At 44.4% G+C, this 23,600-nt stretch overlaps 1 protein-coding gene across 1 annotated transcript in view; it reads left to right on the top strand.

Moving 5' to 3' along the window:
• Positions 1 to 23,600, top strand: part of CCDC85C (coiled-coil domain containing 85C) — a 114,509-nt gene that overhangs the window by 73,150 nt on the left and 17,759 nt on the right. The window contains exon 3 of the mRNA XM_074825088.1: positions 12,395 to 12,499. Within this exon, the coding sequence (XP_074681189.1) occupies positions 12,395 to 12,499 (105 nt within the window). The remainder of the gene's footprint in view (positions 1 to 12,394; positions 12,500 to 23,600) is intronic.

The following is a 23,600-nucleotide window of genomic DNA, read 5'->3' as shown; positions in this document are numbered from 1 at the left end:
GTTAGTTTTATAACTAGTGCATACATTTTAGAGATAATAACAGTGACAAACTTCTGGCCATTCTTTCACATTATTTTGCATTTGTAGCTCACTGTACAATGGCAAGATTGGGCACTTTTAACTAAACCTGAAGTTTACAGGCCTTATGGAGTTATCACCCTGTTCTCTCTCTTCATAACTAAGTCCTGTGCACTGTTAGCTGGCTGTCAGGACTTCTTTTGGTTTATAGTCTGTGCTGAGCTGTGTGTGGCTTTTCCCTTCAGAACAGGAATGCCAGAGGCATTTTGCTACTCAGAGATGCCCCGGGCAGGTTGCCCACCTTTGTTTCAAAAAGCCCAGCTTTGAACAGAGCAGATGTATTGGGCAGGCAAGACTCTGGGTAACTGGATGTTTGACAATGAGGAGGTCCTGGTGCATCTTTCAGGGAAAATTTCAGGTCCCCTGGTGCAGAGCAGAAATAAAAAAAAATCTTCTCTAGGGAGTGGACAAGCCTTGGGATTTATGAGGAACAGCAGTGTATTTAATTAAAATTGCCGGATAGACTTCATATTACCAGCAGTTAACAGCATTTCAGTATCTGCCTGCTAGCTGACTGGGATTTAGACTATCCTTGGAAGATCTTTAGAGCGTCCCTGGAAGGTCTTGAAAACTGTGCTTAGTCTTAATTTTAAGAAACTACATGCTTCACCTGAATTAAAAGAAGGCTGCAGCTGTACAGATAGTAAAATGTTAGTAAATAATGCCTGTAAATGCTGCTATTATAACAGAGCTGAGGTTTTTGAACTAGGAGCTTCCATGGTAAGGGCCTCTACAGGCTGCCTCAGTTCTTCTTAGGGAAATGTGAACTTGGCACAAACATGCACTCAGCAGTCAGTTTCTAACATATTGTTCTGAAAATGAGGGATAAAAACTGGACCCCAGGACTGAAGAGAGCCTGAGAATCGTTAGTACTGTGAGGAACAAAGATGTAAATACCATTCGGTGGAGAGCTTGATCTCTTCCTGAAGAGCAAAGGACAGAGGAGAAAAAGAAATTGCCCACAATGTGCTGGCTGGCTCCCGGAGAGTTAAAGTCCAATTTCCTCTGTTGTTTTATTATCAGTTACTTTTGTGCCAAGTCTTCCATTAACAGTTCCTGCTTGTGGAGTTGCCCCTCGACTCTCATAGTTGCTACAGGGTCTTAATGTTTGGGCCTCTCCTTGAACTGCAGCTCTGGAGTTTTGTTGTGAGGCCATGGCTTGAGTGTTGCACATGCTCACCACAAGTGGCCCAAAATTACAAACCTGTCTTATTTTCACAAAGTCTACCCACTGTTTGTGTGTGAGGAGGATAAGTATAATTGCTTTAATTTAAGGTCTCACAAGGGAAACTGGATTTTTTTGTAACAGAGAGCAACTCAGACATGAAAGATTTCCAGTGCGCTTGGTCTTCATTTAAATTCAGAATATTGAACGGGACATGCCCTAGGTTACTATATTACCATTTTTATGTGCTGTTTAAATGTTTAGCTGCATATTAATTTTAACTAATCAAAAAGGAGATGCCTTATGCGGGGCCTCATCCAAATATTCCTTTCAAGTCAACGGTGAGACTTTCTTCAGGACTCCATGCATTTTTGAGTACAGTTCATGCAGAACCAGATTTTCATGAGACCTTCTCTCATGAGACTTTTCATGAGACCTTTCATGAGATCACTCTCCAAACTTTGATTTAGGCCTCTGATTGCATTGTATTGCTTACATCTGTAAATGCAAAAAATGTTAACAGAATCCCTGAAATGTAGCTTCCTTAGCTGTGGCAGCAGAAGCTTACAGAAAACATAACATGCAAAACCAATCTATGTCCACCTGTGTTTCATTTCAACTCCTTTTATGAATTAAAATGACAAGACTGATCTGACAAATTTGCTATCAAACAAGTGGACTTGAGATTTAAGTAAACAATATGTATTTACTGAATAAAACGTTTTTTCCCCCCAAGTAAGAGATGTACACTTTTATAAGAGCAGTTCAAAGATGTCTCAAACTTGCATCCAAAATACTTTCAAGCCCTTTAAGACAATGGAGTTCTTTCTGTTGACTCTGGACATTAGGGTCTTGGGCTGCTACCTACCAAAATAAATATTCTCTTGATATTCACCTCCGTGGGTAGGAGCACATCTAAAAAGCAGAATCAATGACAGAAATGAGCTTTTGCAACTTGCAATGAAAGCTGGATTGTGTACTGTGTGTTCTGGGGCTTGTCACCTGTGGAATGAAGGGATTTTACGAGAATGTCGCCTGGCACATAAATAGAGTTCCCCAAAACCCTAGGAAATATAATTCAAGAAGTTCTGAATCCAGAAGTCGAATAACAAATAGACAGAAACATACAGTGCTTGTTGAATCTTAGGAATTTGAGACAATCATATAATTTCTTGAAACTTAACTCATAATTTTTGAAGGACTGGAGCTGAATTTCTGTGTAAGAGTGTGAGTGTGAGAGATGCACACATACAAAGCTCTGCCATGCCCCATTTGTTTCTGTTGTGGGTAAGCAAGAACATTGGTTTTAATGAGGCTCAGTTTAACCTCCAGCTGTGAAATGCAGGATTAGTCATATCCTATGCTTAACCAGCTTTGTAATAATTTCACTAGATTCCACTTTTCTCTGTATATGAGGACAGGGTCAGGAAAAAAACTCTTAACTGCAGTTAGATCAGGCTACGAAGAAGCAGTATTTTGTGTCTTTGTAACATGTAGAGGTGTTCAAAGTACATAGATTCTCAGTGGTCAGTCCATCTGAGAAGGACAGAAAAATGTTTTAAGGGGAAACTAAGCAGAAATACAGCTTAAAACCAGATTTTTGCAGTAAGTTCGGTGCCAAATTCAAGATCAGCTCAAGAAAAATTTAGTGTCTGATATCTGGAAACAACTTGGGGAAGCACGGGAAGGATGTTAATCATTCATTGCTTTTGAAAAAGGAGGCTTTACCCAAAACTATAAATTTGTGACAAAATTTTCAGTTCTGTTTTGCTTTTCATGAAGCCAAAAATGCAGATTTAAATCTTTATAGAAGACTTCTAAAGAATATTCAAACTATCTCATAAAAATTAAGACTGGCTGTAACTGATTCTTCTTGACTATTTGAGTCCTGGTTCAGCAGAGAGCTTTGAACATCTAAGTGTTCCTCCTGAAGAGAGGGGCTGGAGTGTCCATCCTGCCCTGAATGCTTCAGAAGAAGAGAGAGAAGGCCAGCAGAGCATTAGTTAAAGCCTGTAAGGGACTTTTTCTGATTTATGAGAAAGGGATTCAGATTTTTGCCTTCCTCATTACCAGCTCATTCGTTTTATGGGATGTGGGGAGTGCCTTGAAGGCAGCCTCAGCGGTGTTTGGCTGTGGCTGAGCTTTTGGGAGGGGGTGCGGTGGTTCCCTCTGGCCTCATTGCCTGGAGTGCAGTTGACAGGAGAAAATAAAAGGTGACTCCTGGGGATGTCCAGTCAGTTTATACTTGTGCTTAATACTACATCCACATCTACATCTACTTGCCTGGTGGAACTGAGGCAGCATTCCTTAGCTGATTTTGGTGCTAATGAGCCACGGATGGGCTCCATTAGTCTGAGACTCCTAAACTCATTGTTTACAAGACACAAACCAGATACAGGGCTACTGAATGTCAATGGTTATAGCTCCATTTGGCTTTGTTGACTATTGAGCTGCATTTCTATTTGGGTTATAGGCTGTGATGCTTGAATCTCAGCTGTGCCAGCCCATATTCTCTCTTGAGCAAAGCCTGCCAGTTGTATGATTATAATTATATACTTCAATTTGGTTTGAGCTGATTATCTGAGTCTCTCATGAGTTACGGGGTTGATCTTTCTCTGCTGATCTAAAACAAGAGGAAAAAAACCAGACACTCTTGAATATTAAGGGTGTACTGAAGTTCCCTACCTCAGTTGCTACAGAGAATGGAGAAGTTTGAAACTTGCACTGCTTTTATTACCTGTACCCCACTGAGATACTAATAAAAATATTTTTTTTCCAAGGGTGGTTTTACATGGCAAAATCTGCTAAGCCTCTTACAGACTGTCTCCTGCTATTTATTAAGCCTTTCCCAAAGTGTTGGCTCCCCTGACAATAGAGAATTCCAGTTGTCACCATTGCAACCAGATAAAATCTGCTGCTTTGCCCCTCCAGCTTGTATGAATACAGCTCATGATATGAGGGGAAAGTCAGAGCATAGGCAGAAGTGGGGATGCTCATTCCTGCATTGTGTTTGCGAATGGCTGAGATCCAACCATGGCACAACGTCCAAATGCATCCTTACAGCTCCCTGTGCCGCTGCTGTACAAGGGCTGTGCACCTCATTCTCAGGGTTGTACCATTTCCAGTTCCACATGAACAACTGAAAATGGCTTTACTGATGAAACGGGCTGAGGTTGTTTTTGTGACCTGCTGGCTGAATACTGGAGAAGAAATTGGGACAGTAGGTGTCTTAGCAGACCATCGTCCTCTAAAGCCTTTGTCACCAGTCTAAGGAGTGATCCCTGAATGTGCTGCACGTACAACAGGGATATGAACCCATGTAAAGGAATTTAATCTCTCCTGTTACAGAAAGCTCATATTATTACATGACATGGGAGATGTTAAATAGTTTTAATCTCATCCCTTAATTTTTTTTCTTATTTGCAGAGTTCTTTCAAAACCAAATAAGTTGATTTTTATTGCACTCTCATGTGTGTAATTTCCAGCTTGCCTGATAAATGCCGTTGAAGCTAATGGGACTCTTCACATATACTTAAAGTCAGATATGTGCTTTGCTGAGCTTATTTTTGCTTGAATATGTCTTGTAGTGATAACTGCAATTATTGAACCTTAATTCAATTATTTGCTAGCTTCACACAGTGAAATCACCCATCCCTCAACTTCCTGGTGCGTGAGACCCTAAAACATGGATTAATGAGATAAGGAGGAAATCTTTGTGCAAGGATGTGTGGTAGGGGATGTTCACTGGGGCACAAGGCTGCCTGAAAGGGCCACTCACGTGTGGTGCTGAGGTCATGAGAAACCAGGGCCATTGCCCTGGTGCCCATGTGGGAGCTGTCAGGTGCTTTGAGCATCTCCTTCATGTTATTTGAGATGTATTACTGCTTTGCTTTACCTCGGCAAAATATTGCTGCTCTGCTGGACTTACTAAGGGTATCTTGGGCCAGGTCATTCTTACAGAGTGGTGTGTTCTGATAGTGCCACTGAACTCCATAGGTATGGTAAAATGTCTGTAGTTGTGAAGAAGAGGAAGGTGATCAAGCTTTATCAACTGTTTGTGGGGTCACCATGCTCTAAATTGGGATAGTAAGATGTTAATGTTTGTGCAGATAATAATGGGTTCTGCAGAACTTCCATTCATAAATATGGGAAAAAGGGTTGAAGTTCAAATAATATTATCTTGTCAAGTGCTGCATGTAAGACCAGCTTATTTTGGTCATCTGTGGTAAAGACAGAGTTTTTTCCAAGATGATAAAATAACTTTTTTTCTGCTAAGTTTCCAAATGTATAATGTTCTTCTGTTCCCTTCTAGCTGGCTGACTGCAACAGCTTGCCACGAAATTTCAGTAAGGTAGAGAGAGTTAATGCATCCACAGCTTCTTGGATCTGGGGGCTGCCTTTTAATATTGCTGCTGGTTGTTTGGGGCTCTGATTGCTTGTTCTTTCACATGCTAATGTTGGTGATTTCCATTTTTTAATCATCTGAATGTATTAAATATGCCCCTAATTATTTTTTATTTCCCTTCTGTACTTGTGCAAAAGACATTTGGTTAGTAATATCTGAGTTTTGACCAACTTCAAATCAAAGCCGTTTACCTACATGAAGAGGAGTTGGTACTCTCAGCTAAATTGCTGCAGGAAATAACAGGAAAAGATTTTGAGCTAAACCTTCCATTTAATTACGCAGTTGCAAACAATGGGTTGTTGAGTGTCAAAATTGAGGCAGTTTCAATTACTGGAACAATTATGGTCTAGAAAATTGTTGCTGGTAGGTTTAAGAATTTATATTATGGTGACAGGCAAGTAATTCAGGTAATGGGTGGTACAGGAGTCCACAAAGATGAAGGCAGCCTGACCCAGTGGGCTGAAATAAAACATTCCTCCTTTTTCTCTTCACAAACATCTATAATCAAAAGCCAAGGCCTCAGCAGAGTTTTCCATCTAACATCCAAGATTTATGGGCTAAAACTAGAAGGTGAAGTAAGAATGACATTTTTTTCATATAACCTTTTTTTTCATATAGATGATTACCCAGATCATAAGCCCAAATCCTTATGGTCTTACATGGTCAGGATGGGATGCCCTTGCCCTATTGCTAAGGACCAGGTTCACCCTGATATTTGAATGACAGCTAAAGGAAATCCTGTGCTTTGTGAAAAGGTGGAGTAGCTGCTAAAAAATGGAAATTGCTTGTCTCTCTGAGGGCTGGGTGATGGTGTGGCATGTTCATTTGTCCAAAGAAAACCTTCTGAACTGGGGTCAGTAAGGGTATCTTCTATTGCCAATATTGAGTTCCTTTCTTTCCATCTAGTTGCATTTCATGTTAAGATACATAATTACTTCTAAAGTTGTGTTGAATAGCAGATATAATATTAATATATTTAAGTAGTGCAGTGTGTAATCTGCTGTCTCTTGAGCTTAGTGCCAGTGGGTCTGTGTTGTAGGAAAACGAAGCTGATTATTATAAAGCCTCTGAAATAACAGTCCTCTGGGAAGTCTGCTGTCGGTGGCTCTCGTATGTATGCTTGATTCTCCTCTTCATTCTGGACACATTTTTCCATCCCTTTATAAAGAGACTCCCCAGAGGTAAACAAAAAATGGCTTTGTAGGACACCTGGCCTTCGAATTGTTGCTTGTTTTCTTTAAAAAAAAAGTCATGTGGACCAGGAGAGGAAGCTTTCACAATGCAGGAGGTTGCAAATGAGTTACAAAGAAGTGAAGAGAGCAGCATCTCAGGTGCTCAGGTGCTCGGTAGTCCTCAGGTGTCACCAGGGCTGTCCCTCCTGGCTCCCACCACAAAACAGAAGGATGTAGGTCTCTAGCATCAATTCATCACATGTGCCAAGCCTCCACGGGTGCCTTGGCATGGGATGCCCGTGTGTAGACACCCAAATTGCTCCAAGGTGACCCCATAGACCGTGGGGAGAGAGGAAGCTGTGACCCTTTGTAAGGGTTTTAATAATTCTGCAGAGCACAGGGTCAAACTGATAATTTATGATTAATTTTATTTTTATTTTAACTTCTGTTCAGTCTTCATCTGTTACAACTTATGCGAAAGGAGAAAACAGTGTTTTCAATTAAAGGCTACTTATGTAACAACCCTGTTTTGAATGCTAATTCATGAATTACTGGAAGCTGGCAGTGTCGCTTTTTAATTTTCCTCAGTCACTTCAGCACATAATTCTAATTGAAATAGTTCTTTTTTTTTTTCTAATCTCTTTCATAAATGCTGAGAAATATCCATCAAGTACATTTCTGTCTTTCTGTATTTAATTTCTGTTAAGAATGATCCATTTTGTTGCATCAAAGTGTTTCAGAATTAAATCCTTGTCTTTTTTTTCTCCCTTCCAGCAGAAGTAACACTGAAGGGTAACAGAAAAGATAATTTGTCTAAATTGTCTATAAGTTTTCAACACTTTATCTTCACAGTTGGTTCAACATGGCCACAGGACTGATCTGACTTTACTGGACAGAAACGGAAAGGAAAATAAATGTTTCTTCATAGTACTTTGACCTTAAAATACCACAAACACCATCCATCTTCTTGTGTTATTTGTGTTATTTTCAAATTGAATCACTCAGCACATCAGGTCAAAAAGTCAGAGGCCACCATTTCTTCTCCCTGCTGGCAGGATAGAAAGCTTTGAAAGGAACATGAGTTTGCTGATTTTTTTAAAAAATGTAATTTCAGGCTTTGGTAAGCACTAAGACTTTAATTTCTATCTGAAGTGTTTAAAATGATACATTATTTTTTATGGAACATTTTTACCACTTTCCACCCATTTTAGTAATCAAATTGCTTCTGTTTTCTAGACAGAAAAAGTTGGGTTTGCAGTCCATTTTTACTAAAAACTTGATTTGTTGGTCCTATTTTCTCACTGATATGAGTAGACAAAACTCCCTTCCTTGCCAGGATGGGCATGTTTAGGTCCATTTCTTTCATAACAGTGCTGATAAAGATCTTGGGCTTTGCTCCAAGAACGGTATCTTCCGGGGTCACTTCTATTTCTGCCTAGTTGAAAATTTTAGCAATAAATGTTATGTCATGTCATTATTTCCAGATAATGAAGAGTTATTGTGTCCGAGGGACCACTGCAGAGCTGTCAGCAGTGGTAGTGTGTAGCACAGGTTTGTGCTGAAGGTGAAGGCGTGGGGTCTGCAGGCTTGTCCCTGTGCTCATCGGCTGGTAAAGGGAAACAACACCATGTAGAGTGATGCTGAGTTGGACCTAGAGAGATCTGGCACTTTCGTACCGCTTGAAAGTCAGGAGATGCTTTTTCTTTATTTCCTTTCCTTTTCCTTTTTTTTTTCTTTTTTTTTAACATTTGGATGAAACAAGGGTTTGAAAAAAATTCACAGTAAAAGAGCAAGACTACACTAGAGTAGTCAATGGCCAGTTGTTGGTGTTTGCTGCAGACAACTGTATTTCAGGTTACGCACGTTGTAAATTTGATCAGGTTAAGTAAAGACTGACTGTGAGTCTCCTCATCTCTCTCTTGGTCTCCTTTTCTGTATCCCTCCCTCAGCTGCTTCTCAGCTTAGAAAACGTTCCCGATAAAAGTTCAACTGACACAACACTCTCCCATGGAGATTTAGTTAGATGAAGATGATTTTGCTGATGAATTTCTTGAAACTCCAGAAATGTGAAGTGATTTTACCTGAAGGGTGATTTATTATAGACATGTTGCCCATTAACTGAGATAATCTCCAGCAATGATGATGAACAGAGATGATCAGGGATTGTATGTTTAAAATGCCGTTCTGACTAGAAAAGCAATTTGGGATCCACTTACATCTCAGTAATGAAAATTGGGTAAGGTAATAAGAGATTCCATTTTGTGAGTGAATTGACAATGCAAATATCAGGATTTTTAATTTAGGTTTAAGTGGAGTAATGGCCACTCATTCTGATGCATCATTAGTCATATTGCTTTTTAATGAGGGATTCACTTTCTTTTCCTGGTTAGCTCTAACACTGATAACAAAGCCCAATGAATGCGTAAATGTTTAGGGAAGTCTGATGAATATGTGTCACCACACCATTTTAATTTAAAAAAGGAAGAAAAAGCAGTTTTCCTTCTATGGTGAAGAAATACACATTTGCTTTTAGTGCAAGAAAAATAAATAGTGCAGAACTGTGATGGGTAGGCTGTTGTAAAAAATACTTACAGTAAGATACATTTTGAAACCAATTCTACAAAATACAGAAGAAAAATTTCATTGAATGGAGTACTTGTGAAAGGACTGGCTTTCTTGCTGACAGCAGTAGGAAAAAGTGGTTGTTTGGCCATCTCCAACAGAGATGCATTACAAATAAGGGCAGCTGAAGATTGTTCTTGCCCTACCAAACCCACACCATGCCCCAAGCACATCATTCTTCTTCTGGATAGATCTCTGTCCAGCATTTTTATGTCTTTTATTTTCTATTTTTTTCCCTTTTATTTTTTTTTCCTTTTTCCTGTCTTTTCTTTAATTAAGAGCTTGTTTTGATGTTCGTTGAACTCAGTGGGAATCTTTCTATCAAATTGAATGCATTAGGTCAGATTCATAATCAGCAGTCACCTAACAATAGTTTCGTCACACACAAGTGCACTGTCTTAAATGGGATTTGCTTAAAAAAAGGAATAGAACGAATCCATTATAAACACTTGTTAGAGCAGAGTTTTGACTGTATCTGTATATTTACCAACATAATTTCAACCAGTTTAAGCCAAATTGAAATTAATGCAGACGTTTGCTCCAGGGAGGAGCGTAGGGCAGTTAAATTAAATCAGTAGAAACTAGCGTATTTTTAGCCACAGTAGTATGATATTGTGTGTTGACCAGACTTAGGTCTGTTTGCCTTGCTTCCTTTGGTGGGCGAGGCATTTTGACTTTCTAAGAGGACAAGCTGTAGTGTGATGAAACACATGCTACGTCTAATGTAGACCAACCCGCTCAGATTTGGGGGCAAGGGAAAAGTTTCTGGGAGACAAATGTCCACCAAATCTCTCTTTCTCATGCCCGTTTCTACACTTCTGTGTCTCCATAAGCACACGGCACCTTGTCTTGGTGCAGTTTGCAGAAGCCTGAAGCAATCCAGGGCCTCTAAACACTGGTGAGGCAGTGCACGTCCTTCTGGAGCACAGCCTTCAAGGAAATCTGTGGCCTCTGGGATCTCCAGCATAAAGCTACAACCTCGCATTTTTGCTCTGCTGGTTTTTTCTGCTTTTCCCTTGCCTGTGCAACTGCCCATTCATCACAGATGTCAAGGAAGGGTGCATCAGCCCCCAAGCTGACAAACTAAAGGAATGGGTAGCAGAGTCTAAGAACCTCTCCGGGAGGTTGCTGTCTCCCCGTGCACATACAATAGTGAAGAAGAGCTTGCACACAGCAGGGCAGTGGAAGCGTAACAAACCAGGGTAAAATCCTTTCAGGATAATGACCAAAAGACCCCTACACATCACATGCCAGGGACAATGCCAGTAAAAGAGTCTTCTCATCATCTTCCTTTGTGACCTTCCCTTGAAAGTACTTATCTCCCAGGCATGGTGGAGGAAACTCAGTTTTGCAGCGGTCACTTTTTAGCATCAGAAGGAGTTATCTGCTTCAGATCTTTCTATCTCTGACTCTCTATTGTGAGATGCAAAAGAAATGTAGGCCACGATCTTATCTGATGCCACCTTGTTTACAAGGGAATCCCAGATATCCAATATGCTAAAGCCATTCCGTATCACTTGACTCCATGTGAGGCACACCAGTTCCCAGCAGGTTGGGTGATACAGGACTAGCATCCATTTCTCATGATGGCTTTCTTGAAAACTGCCCTTCTCTTAGCAGCTTGTAAAAGGAAAGTTGATAGGGTGAGTGCGCCAGAATGGTTGTGAAAGCACTGGGTCACACTAGTTGTTTTAACCTAAGAAAACATTTTGAAATAAAACCAAAGCTGAACATGTCCTAAAACAGGCCATGTAGCTGCAAGATATTTCTGACACTGATAGAAAATGATGTGTCCGCTCTGAATGCACCAGTTCTTCTCTGCTAAATGGGAGCAAGAAATGGAAATGAACTTTCCATGTTTCCAGAGATCTGTGCATGGCCACAGTCCCCAAAGTCTCGGTTATGGTCAAGCCTTTGGGGTCACTGAGGGGTTTCTATGTACAGTTGAGCTGATTTATGAGACTTCCTGTTACATTTTATTGCACCAGTGGCCTTTCTTTGGTTCTTTTGAAGTAGAAAACATCCTTTCTGCAGCAAATGCAAGTCAAAAGTCTTAATGGAGCATAAAAATCTAAGAGGTCATGATTTTATAGCTTTAAAATAGAGGACAATGCACTGCTTGATGCTCTTAAAAATATGAAAAGTTAATAAGGATGTTTATCAGTAATATAAATATATAATCTTCTCCCAGACCTTTGATTTTGGCTACTTGTGTATTGGCTTTTTATGGGTGTACTTTTATAAATGAGAAACTCTGCTCGTTCTAGGACCATCCTGTTTCAGAATCAGAGAACTAATAACATGAGGCAGAAACTTTGTCCCAGGGAGATTATTCAGTACTCTCGACACCCAGTGCTCCTTCTCCCTTTGAGTGAAGACTGTTGAATGCATTTATCTGGTTTCTAGGGTCATATAGACTACTTTTATTTATTTGACTTTATTTAAGACCTGTGGGTGCATGCAAATTTATAACCTGTTCCTGTCACACACATTTTGCAAGCTTAGGCGAATCACAGTAGTACTGTTTACAAATTCATTGCTTTCCACATGCAAGTGATTGGAATAGCCTATGCTGTTTTAAAGAGAAAAATCTAGAAAATGTCTCCTGGTGGATTTCTATTGCTGATTTTGATTTAATCTGAAGTCTTAAAAATATCTTTTCATTTGCATCTTAACAAATGTTTTTAATGAACATGTAGGAACTTAGGTAAAATAAAAATGCCTCCTTGCTATATCACTTAATGCAGTAGACGGTTCATCTCCAACTTGCTTGCAAATATTTTCTCCAGGTGTGGGCATGGAAAAAGCATTTTATTACAATGTTCACTGTCACTGCTGTCGCAGGGACAAGTAAAGGAACAGGTCACAGAACAGAAGCCAATACAGCAGGAGGGGAACAGCTTTCCTTCTTGTTAACATGGGCTGTCCTGTTTTCTGTTGTTGTCTTTGCAGCAGTCCAGCACAGGGGACCTGAGGACTCTGAGGAAAGGGTTGTCCCCGTACCACTCTGAGTCACAGCTCTCGTCACTGCCGCAGTATCAAGACACCCTGCAAAACGTAAGAGATGTTTCCTTACCTGTACAGAGCCGTGGGTTTCCCCAAAAGATGGCATGGCTGGAGGGGGACACGTGGAGATTCTGGGGGAGTTCACCCAGCTGGGAATTCACCCTGAAACCGGTCATGCAAATATGCAGCTGAAAACTTGCAGCTGTTGGGAGGGTGGGGAGCCCCTGAAAACATTGATCTTTACCTGAGTTTGGATCATCAACTTCCCAGCATAGGTTTTTCAGTTGACTGACAGTCACTATTGTGCATCTTTTAATGGAAGGGTGTCTTGTTACACCTGCAGCTCTTTCTTTGTAAATGCCCTATATGCCTGCTGTCAAAAAGCTGGTTGTGGATGAGGTGAAAGATGGTTTGTCAAGTGTCTGGTAGTACGTGGTCAGGGCTGCTTTAATGATTAAGTTCTTAAGGCTTTCATGGCATTTTTTTCTGTATCATGAATGAGGTTTGTTTCCTAAGATTTGCCTGCATTGCTTGTTCTCAAACAACAGAAGTATGCTTCTTAGAGCTGTAAAAAGGGGGTAATAATAATTTAAGAAAGTTTGCATAAATAAAACTCCAGTGTGAAAGTAGAGCCCCTTTTTATCCCTGCTGAACTGTGGGATGAATGGAGACCCTCCAACCAAAATAAAGGGACAAACCCATGCAAATTAAATGGAAAACTGTGGCTGAATATCCAATTTTCTAACTTTGTGCCCCATATATAAAGTCAGGAGACTTTATCAGGAGGGCAGAAAGATACGGGCATGGAGATGTTTGTCTGGCTGTGCTGGTGCCTTACAGTTTTGGGGATTTTGCTTTGCTTGCCTTGTGCTCAGGCTTTTGATCCCCAACTTGGTTCCAGCTGGGAGATGCTCAGTTGCCCTGTGCTGGTTGCCCCAAAGAGCATGGCTAAACACAATTTTACATTTATCTTGTGTCTCAGGCCAGAACACAGCTGGCAGCTTTCTGCATAGGAGCTGTACCTAAGTTGGGAGCTCACAGGAGGCTTCTCTGCCTGAGCACTTGTCCCCGCAGCTCAACGGTGCTTCATGAGGGCTGGCAGCAGACGGTGCTGCCTGCTGGAGCCCTTCCTGGCCACTTGTCCCTGCTCTTCCTCCTTCCTCAAGGAAAAGGTGGCACCTGGTGTTTATGGAGAGGCCTGGGTGCTGCATGACATTCATCTTCGTCTGTCACCCTGGCTCTGTTCTGCCTTCTTCATGGGAAGATGATAGAGAAAAAGCAACACTAGCTCTGGATCCAAATCCAGTTTGTCTGCAATACTTACGTAGCCATTTATTTACTTCTTGTTACCAAAATCCCTTTGGTTTGTGGCTTCACATGGTAGATTGTTTTTGTGATAAAGGATAACAATCACAAATTCATGCAGATGTCTTTGAATATCTCAGGTACCTCCCAGAAAGAGGACAGTTAGACATACCTGACTTTCTCTGCAGCCTTTTTTTTTTGGCAGCAGGCATGAGTTTGTGATAAATCGTTCCTCTTTGTGCCTGTACAGTCTTCACGCAGGTGAGTGATGGACAACTGGTGTCAGTTCCAAAGCTGTCATCATAGTCACTGCCTGTGCAACTCTTCATGGAAGTTCCTCAGCACATCCCTCACTGTCACAGTTTGCACGCAGACATCACTCCAGCTCTTCATGGTCCTGACGTACCTCCGTTAATGAAACAGTTTGGTGTTTCTAATGGATCCTAGATCATGGACACCAGTGCACACTCAAGGCGCAGAATCGAAAGGCACTCATAATTGCAATCCGTGCACTGTTTAGTGAGTGGTGCATCATGCAGTTGACGAATTATAGATTTGCTCTGTGGTCTGCAGCTACCAAATATCCATGAAAAGCAGTCGCAGGGGGTTAGTTCTGACCTACAAGCCTCTGGCCATTGCAAGGGAAGGTGTGACATGTATGTTAGCTTGAACTGGTGGCAGGCTGGTCGAACTCCCCAGCCCTGGGAACTACAAACCAGAGCTATCTCATGGTGTACCAGAGGCTTCCTGTGTCCTTTGGGAGGTGAGGGTGATTCCCTTGAGCTCAGACTCTCGAGTGAGGCACAAGAGGAGGTGACAACAAGCAGCTCCTTCTGGGACCTGCCATTCCCCTGGGATTAGAGGGGCCGGCTCCAGGGCAAGCTGGTTGGGCTGGCTTGATCTTTCCCATCACCAGCAGCCACCAGACCTGCTCAGCCTTGAGCCAGATGATGTCTGTCCCCATGCCATGATTCCCAGGTATGGGAGCTGACTTCGACATACCTGTAAGTAGTGCACTGCTGGGGATCCAGTGGCCAGCTCAGTATCTAGGTGTCAGTGATGGAAATGATCCCAAAGCATCCTTGGAGGGCTTCTGCTTGCATTTGCTAGCCCGGGCTGTTGCTATGTCTTCAGTACTGTGGTTCTCCATGGTAGCTAGAACAGATTTTTTCACCCATGTTGCATTCATGTCTTGCCTGCGCTGCGTGTGTTCCCTCCGTGGCTCCTCCATGTGCATGTGGCAGCTCTTGGGATGAGTTACGGCACTCAGATTAGCAGCCCTACAATTTACTGCAGGAAGCTGTTGGAGCAGTAACATTGGGGAGTCTCAGATGTGTGGCTGGAGTGCACAGAGAAGGTGATGTTAAGTCTGTCCTGGAAACTCTTCCAGCTCAGAGCTTTTCTGGAGTTTATCAGTACCAGGTGGGAGTTACCGCCTTTCAATTTTGTTTGTTGGCATTGTCCAAGGAGTCTGGATTGCCAAGTCATATGGTTTCACCTCTGATTAGTGAGGTGGAAATTACATTTCAGTAACATTGAGAGTTTTAGGAGAATAACAGGTTTTGGGTAATTGCTGTTGCAGAGAGAGAAGCCCTGTTGGCGCAGTGCTGTGAATCATGACTGGGAGCCGTGCCTGACACTGTGGAAGGACTCCTGCAAACATATGTACCTTCTTTTCACCTCTCTGTGCCTCAATATATCCCTTGAAAGAATTGGGTGAGAAATCAGTCATTCCATAGCATGGTTTTCAGGCAGTTCTTTATTACTAAGCTAAATAGCACCAAGTGCTTCAGGATGCTCCAGGAGTGGACACTAAAAGGCAGTGTTTAATTTCTGGAACAGTATAATGTTGCTGGAGAGCTCACTTGTTTCTCTCATGGGCTTTCTCCAGCACTAATCAAATGATGAGTGAAGGCTGGGAGGTGAAGTTGTCCACACTTGGTGTCAGCTCTCAGGTCTCTCACTCTTCATAAAGCCACCCTACACAATGTGTAACCCTTGATCACATCTATTTGCTGCGTTATGTTTCTGACATGGGGAGAATGTATGGTGGAAAAGGAAATTCCCCATCCACAGCAGTAAGGCTCTTATTTTATTACTATTAATCATGTTTCAGCAATTCATTTTCTAAGAGGTGAAATCTCAGCTGCTGACTTCTGGAGCATTCGAGACCCCTGTAGCACAGCTGAGGATGACTGTGGTGGCTGAGGCACAGCCCAGAGCTTGCATCTGTCTCTTCTCTGCAAACCTGGGCCTCTTCTTGGGTGCTCCAGCTGTTCACGTGGACACATGGTCCCTGCAGACCTTTGCGTTCCTGCCTGCTGCCCTGTGGCTATGCCCCAGGCACATCTCAGTGCCCAGGCATGGGAAGGTGGCCTGAGGGCTGCTCATGTTCATATGGTTGGAGGTACCTTCACCTTGAGAAGCTTATAAGCCAGCTGCCTGCAGAAGCCATTTATCCACATTGGCATAAAACACCATTAAACGTGAACCAGCCTTTTACTAGCAGTCAGAGCTAGCCTGGCTGGCTTAGACTCAAAATTTACTATTAGCGTTCACGTGATTTATAGTAGGAATCCTGCCTTTGGTGAAAGTACTGTAGAGGTTTGTAATGGAAATAGTGTGGATGGAGTTAGTGTCAGTGTTAGTGTGGATGGAGTGTAAATAGGAAAGTGTGTGTGAAAACACCAGCAGCAACTCTAGAGCAAGGGACACGTAGCCTGTGGTGATGACCAAAGACACAACCAACAGCAAACAAATGAATAAATGCTGCAGGAAGTGTGGTTTGTGTCAGGACCGAGGTTACGCTGGGATGTGCCATTGAGCTTCCTGTGGTTCCAAGAGGAAGATTTAGATAAAGTGCCCAAAATGAGGGAAAGGATACAACAGGCAGCAGCTTTCCTAGGGTTTATGAGGGGTGAGTAAACAAGATGCTGACTTAAAGATCAGCCTGTAATAACTACTGACTCCTAAAGCATGTGAAAAATGTGTCCAAAACCCAGTTCTTTGCTGTCAGTGAAGAGGGACGCCAGAGCTAGTGGATGTCCCTTGTCCTCTGTGACACACATAGTGACGCCAACCATGCCACATGCACATCTACCTTTTGGTGAATGCGTGAGTGTGAGTTTGTAGGTGTGCAGGTGTGAGTGACATGTTAGAGAAATCAGTTTTATGTTAAAATAAATATCACCTTCCCCTTCCTTAAGTTTTTGTACTGAGTTTGTACTGCGGTAGTTTTCTGTGTGACCCCTTACTGAGGAGCAGGAGCTCCCGGCAGTGCCCCGACCAGGTGTGGGAGGACATGTCTGCAGGTGCTGTAGGTGGTGGCTGGAGGAAGGGACCCGTGCTCATCTGGGGTCTGTTGCTGGGAGTCCCTGGGGAAAGTGCCTGCAGATACACTCTGCGAGGGCTGAGCAAAGCTCTCTGTTTTGAGAAGACAGTGATGATGGTGCTATTGCGCAGCCTTTATATACATCCCTAGGGACTACAACAAGTATCTCTGGAAAAAAGTGAGATTTCCATTAGGGTATTCAAAGCTGCATCTCTTCAGAAGTCTGGTTTAGGCTACAGGCCAGCATGGGAAGAGACAATTCCATTTTCTTCCCTAAATCTACTTCAAAACCAGTGAGGTCCATAGGAAAATGCTAAGAAGCAGAGCAAGTGTGGTTATGTGGTAGAGAGCATTTGACTGAGAGGAGTGCCGAGTCCCTGGCTTCCCAGCACCGCCTCTCGTTGCATTTTAATCAGTGCCTGTTTCCTGCAGGATGCAAAGCCTGGGAGATGGCTCTGGCTGCCTGGCTGCAGCACACTGGCTTCTTCGGCTCCTTCCCTTGATTCCCACCACACTGTCACAACCAGCTGCATTTTGTAGCTCTGCCTTGTAGCGATACTTGTGAGAAGCGTATTTCGTTTTGCCATATGGCACACACGCTATTATAAAAACAAACCCAAATGTTTGTGGTCTGTAGGTGTAAAGGGAAGCCGTTAGGTGGGTTGGGAAGGGATGATAAGAGAGTCTTTGGCTAATGTGCTGGTTGTCTCCTGAGCCTGTGAGAGCAGTGGCGAAGGGAGGTGACACGAGGGCATGTAGTAGCTAAACCCCAACCCCAGTGACAGGCCTGTTCCTTCCTCCTGTCTGGAAAGGTGGTGGTCTCCATCCTCTTCAATACAAGTGCAAAGGCAGAAGAAAAGTGAGAAGGTATCTCTCCCTCAGCTCCCTGCAGAGGAAGGATGAAGCTGGCCCCTTTGCCAGGCTGGCATAGGCAGAGAGACATGGCTATGTCCTAAGCCTGGTCTCGGGTCTCACTGGGGGACCCAGAGCAAGTCTGCTAGTCTCTTCCTCAGCCTGTGTGGGAGTAAATCTGTTCCTCTCTCAGAGGAGAAATAGATCAGCTTCTTAAAGCCAACCTGACTTTTAAAATCAAATTTGAAATGGCCAGAGACCTCTGTTCCCATTGTGGTGCCCAGAAGACGCACCCAGAAGAGCCAGGGGGGACGTCTGGGCATTGATGCCCCTGCAGAGTCACCCAGAGCACAGGGGACCTTATCATGGCCCTGAGGTGTCCCTGCACAGCACAGCAACCCTGCATCACCAGCATGGAGCCCCCAGCCCCTCGCTGTGCTGCACAAAGCCCCTGGGCACGGGGATCCCTGGGCTGCCCGGTACCTCTGGCATCCCCAGGAATGCTCTTTGCAGCTTCAGTGTTGCATCGCAGCCTCTCAAAATGCCTTCAGCCCCTTCTGTCGCTCCACCAAGCCCAAGGCAGCGCCCCAATGGTCCCCCACCTTCTTCCATCCCCTCACCCCATCCCTGTGTCTGTCAGTTGAGCTGAGCACTGCTGGCATGTGTTGGAGGATGACCCCAGGTCTGCTTCTCACCTTCCCCCAGCAGCGATGATGGCCACGGTCCCTTTTTAGGCAGGGGAAAACAATGATCGAGGAGCGCGGCAGAAGGCAGCTCCTTCCTGCCGGCAGCACGGATACCACCAGGATGCTATTGAGCAGACAAAGAGAGAAATTCAAGGCAGCCGTTTTGCTGCTGCGGCAACAGCGGCTGCGGAAGGGAAAGTAAAATGAAAGGTTTGTTGGGATTTGCAGCCCGGGGAGCGCTATTGTGAAGCTTCAGAGTGTATTACCAGCAGCTGAGAACAAACTGATCCATTTTTGAAGGCAGCTGCCCTTCATCAGCAGTTACTGTAGCGGCTCTGAGCGGCGGGTGGCTTTTTTCCCCACGGCAGCCAACCGCCACAAAGTTTGGCAATGACAAAGTTTGGGGATTTGATGAGCAAAAGAGGTACTGACAGGCCGTATTCATAAACCACCCTTACAGGTAACCACAGGAGGCAAGTAAAATTCATCTGCTTTGAGGATCTGCTGTAGGTTCTCATGCTCACTTGTCACATGTGTTTGTGTGGGGCTGGCAAGGGGTCGGGGGAGAGAGTTAGGGGCACGGCAGACCCTCGCTCTGCCTCAGGCTTGGGAGGAGGCTGCTTTGCCAGCAACAGCCAGGGCAGCCAGGCTGAAATGGGAGACCTGGAAGGGTAATACGGATGTGCGCAAGTCTTCTGCATCTCCGTGCATCCTCCACCCACCCAGAGTCTTTCACCTGGGCCATCCCTGAATCACATTTGCTTCAAAATCAGGAAAGTCTTAAAAATACCCACTGTTTCCTTCTGAAATCAAATGTACTTGACGTTCCTTTATTAAAAGAACTAGCACCTCTCAAGATACTTACGCTGATAGTGCCCCTGTGAGTCAGTTGGAGTTAGTGCACTTTGTCTGTGGGTACCGCATGGGCTCGCTCTGTCGGTAGCAGTCAGACAATTTCTTGTTTGCTTGTATCAGGTAGTTACGGGCTGAAGCTGCTCTGAATATGTCATGCTGGTAATAATTTTAAAGTCCAAGTGGGCAACTGAAGGTGCCGGTGGGGCGTTTCAACAGCATGTACCCGTTTCAGCTCCCCAGCACTGGTACCAATGCAAACAGCAACCGCTCTCCTCTCCCCTTCTGCTGCCGGAGGAAGCTGGCTCACCGGCTTCACATGCGCCGAGGAGTTTCCCAGGGCCGGAGCTGCGATCGGTGCTGAGAAGAGGCACCTTTCCTGTTTGTAGATGAGATCCAGTTGCAAACAATGTCCTGACTTTGTTTATCCTATCTGGGACAATCCCTCAAATCCTCCCTTTCCTTTGGTGCCCCAGCACAGCCCTTACAGCCAGTGCTGTGTCATGTGGGCCAGCAAGAAGAGCTATTCTTTTGTCAGGTGTCCTTGATGTTTGTGCTCACAAAGAAATGAAACAGTTAAATTGTTTCTTTGTTAATCAAAAGGGCTGTGTAAGACCTTTGTGTTACTTAAGTAGATTTCCGTGAACTCTTCGGAGACTGTGAAGATGCAGGAGGTGGTGGCTGGGCTCTGCCTGGCTCCTGTGCAGACCCAGCGGTTAATTCATGGATTTGAATGTTTACATGACCAGCTGCTCTCTATGATTAAAGGCAGCAAATTAAGAATGCCAAAGAAGATTAGCATCTGCAATAAAGTCACTTGATTTGATAGGGAAGATGCTAATACAGAGTACTGATGGCTCCTGCACTCACTCCTGCCAGTGGTCGGAACCCATGTTGTGCCAGGGAGCTGGTGTCTGTCTGCGGGACCTCTGTCATGTTCCTTCTCCTGTGCCTGGTGGCAGGGTGTCAAGCGCTCGCAGCTGTGAAGCATCCCGCTGTGACTTTGGGAACTTAGGGCCATGCAGCCATTTAAGCGCACAAGGTGGGAGTGGGTGGTTTGTTTTGAGCTGCATGCTGCCAGGCTTTCTGCACAGTAGACACAGAATAACAACAACCAAGTGTCATCATCACTTTGGATCATCTGCCAGGCAGACTGGACACGTAGGGACCTGGGTGCTCCCTGGCTCTGGTGAGGGTGTCCTGCGCTCACCCGCAGCAGGGTGGCAAAAAGGCTGCGCTTAGCACAGTGTGGTCTGCAGAGGAGCCAGCGCCAGTCGCTTCTTCACGACTCTGGGAAATCTCCTTGCAGCCAGCAAGGAGCCCTGGGGCTGCTGCCAGGGTGCCTTCAGGTAGCCTTGGCCCTGCGAGGCTGTGACAGGAGCCGGACCCCTTCAGGAGCACCATGCGTGGTGACAATGACAGAGCTGCCATGGGCATGAGAAGATGCAGCAGGGAGGGAAGGGGCTTCAAAGGAAGGGAGGGCGAAATGTCAGCCTGGCGTCATGTCACGCTTCAGCGCTGCACAGCACCATCGCTTTGTTTCAGCCATTAACCCCCCTGCAGCTGCAAGGCAGCGGAGAATGGGAAATGTGGCCCGGGCTGCAAAATGATGAGGGGGTCTGATCTACCTTTGTGGGGCCCAGGGAGTTGCTCAGGCTGGTGGTAACGGGAAATTTTTTTGTGTGTCATCTCCTGGGGATGCCCCTCATCTCTACGTGAAGGGAGATTTTTCTTTCTGAATGGACCAACTGTCTGCATGAGCCCAGTGCTTGCACTCGGTGCTGCCTATGCTACATTTCTGACAGGGACACTGTGCTTTGGGGCTTCAGTGTGTTCCCTGTGAGGGTCTGGGGATGCTTCTCCTGTGCTAGAGTGGCTCCGTGCTCTTGGTCCTTGGTTTTGCTGCTGGTTTTCCCCATCTGCCCCCCAGCACTGTCTCTGACTGGAGCTGCTGCAGGCATTTTCTAAACTTTGTAGCCACAAGTGCCATTCACAAAACCAGAATATGCTGCGCTCCCCATTCTGCCAGCACGCTGGGGCTGGGATTTGCAGTCAGACGTGGCAACTTTCCATGTTACTGCCTGGCTCTGCCACCCATTTTCCACATTGCTGTGGGCATGTTACTGCCTCTTGCTTGTCCCTTAACAGTTCCTAATTTACAGAGCAGTGTCAGCACCTTTATTTATGTCAAACACCTGGATGGTGACGGGTGCTAAAGTAGGGCCCAAGTATAATTCAAACCTGGGTAAGCAGGCTGCAAACAAAACCACTGTGAGATAAATAGACGTGCCTGGGAATTTTATTGTGAGTTGTCTGGCCGTGCCTGCCTGTAATGTAATTTTCCTTGTTCTGTCTTGGCAATAAAAACTTCACAGTGTCTGATAGGACTCCATTTAGCTTTAATGTTGTCTGAGGTATGCCATTAGAAAAGTGTGGTTTATTTAATCGGGTTTGAATCCTAACTGTCTGCTTGTTTTTTGAAATGGTAGACAAAAATTAATAGAAAGCAAGGAGAAGATGTGAAGTTCAGAAGCACTGACACTTGCTCACATACTCCATGTTGGTCTGAAGCATCCTCAGTACCTGGGCTGTGACTGTTAGGCAAAGTAAAATCAGCATGATGTTCTCCTCTGGCTTTTGAAACAGTCTTTTGCAGTCTTTCTGCAGATCAGGAATACCTCTCTCAGAGCTGAGGTAGGAAAGGATATCATTAAAAGACAGAATATAATTGAACAGAAGGAGATTGAAAACTGATGGCAGGACCAAGGTCTGATGTCTTTTCAGATCCCTGGAGGAATCAAGGAGAAATTGTTTATCGCAATTTCTTTGTTCATTTTTGAGATTTCTAACCCAAAACCTCTAAAAGAGCAGACACATGTCATCCCCAGTTAGGCTCTTTTCTTCTTGTCTTCCAAAGCATTCCCACTCTTATTAAGAAATGTTCATATTTTAAGCCTTATTTTGCCTCTGTGGAGGTGTGTCATTATCAGAAGTTCCCAGCGTGCCTATTACAGAGAGTCCTATTAATTTTATTCTTCCAAACACGTTGGAATGGAGTATTGACGGCAGTGCTTGTCAGCATCTGTGCTGGACCACATCCCATGCAACCAGATAGAGCCAGCTAGGACTCATTAGGCAACTTGGTTTTAGACACTGGCAATGCCATCGTGGCTTGATAGCAGCAGATGTTCTCCAGCAGCTGCAAGTTGAGGCCTTTGCTTTTCATTTTTTGATGTCAGATTAAAAAGGATCATTGACAGTATTTATGGTCATCAGATTTTATTTCTCACATCAGTGCTGTTGCTTTGCTGATCGTCTTTGGGTTCTGGGCTAGAGCAGTGAGTGGGGCTAGTTTGGTTTGTTTTCTGCTTTGGATTTGAGGCTGTCACCAGGTCAAATGTCATTCTTAGCAATAGAGAACTGGGGGATTTATCCCTTGTGCATGACATATTGCTTCAAGGATGCTCTGGCATGAGAGACTGCAGAGTTCCTCTCTCTTTTCTTAAAATCTATTAATGACACAGCTGAACTGTGAATTTCCTTACAGACTTGGAGATTGAACCATAAGCCCTGCAGGCTCCAGTGAGAGGTTTCTGTGAAGGTCTTGAACAGCATTGGGCTTTCCTGGTGGATTTGTGGTTTGGGCATGCATGATGTGGGGCTGGTGGAATGGGGAGAGGGCTGATGCTACGTGGGAACAGTAAGGTCAGAGAAGTGCGTTGGTCCCATCAGAGACACTAGGAAATATCCAGTGCTGATCTGCTTGAAATGGAGGAGCAGGCAAGGGCTGAAAGGGAAATGTATTCAGTGGTGCTTCAGTACTGCTGTCTCCACAGAGTCAGCAGAGGAATAGCTCTTGTCGTGGTTTCTCCACTGGGAGAGAGGCTGGGTATGTGTGTACTTGACACTTGCCTCCCATGAGGGATGTGAGGAGCCTCACCAGGAGCCTCTTGGGACACTGCAGTCCCAGAGCCGTCCCGGCAGCAGAGACAGGGCTGTTCTTTCCAGGGCTGAACTCATCACAGATCCATGCTACAGCAGTCTCAAATGCTCTGAACTGCCACAGTGGTTTGCAGAGCAGCAAAAGCACCAACTTACCTATGAAGCATCGGATGGGTCACACACA

This window comes from Strix aluco, chromosome 4, assembly GCF_031877795.1.
Source record: "Strix aluco isolate bStrAlu1 chromosome 4, bStrAlu1.hap1, whole genome shotgun sequence".
NCBI lineage: Eukaryota > Metazoa > Chordata > Aves > Strigiformes > Strigidae > Strix > Strix aluco.
This window is presented reverse-complemented; position numbering and strand designations above follow the sequence as displayed.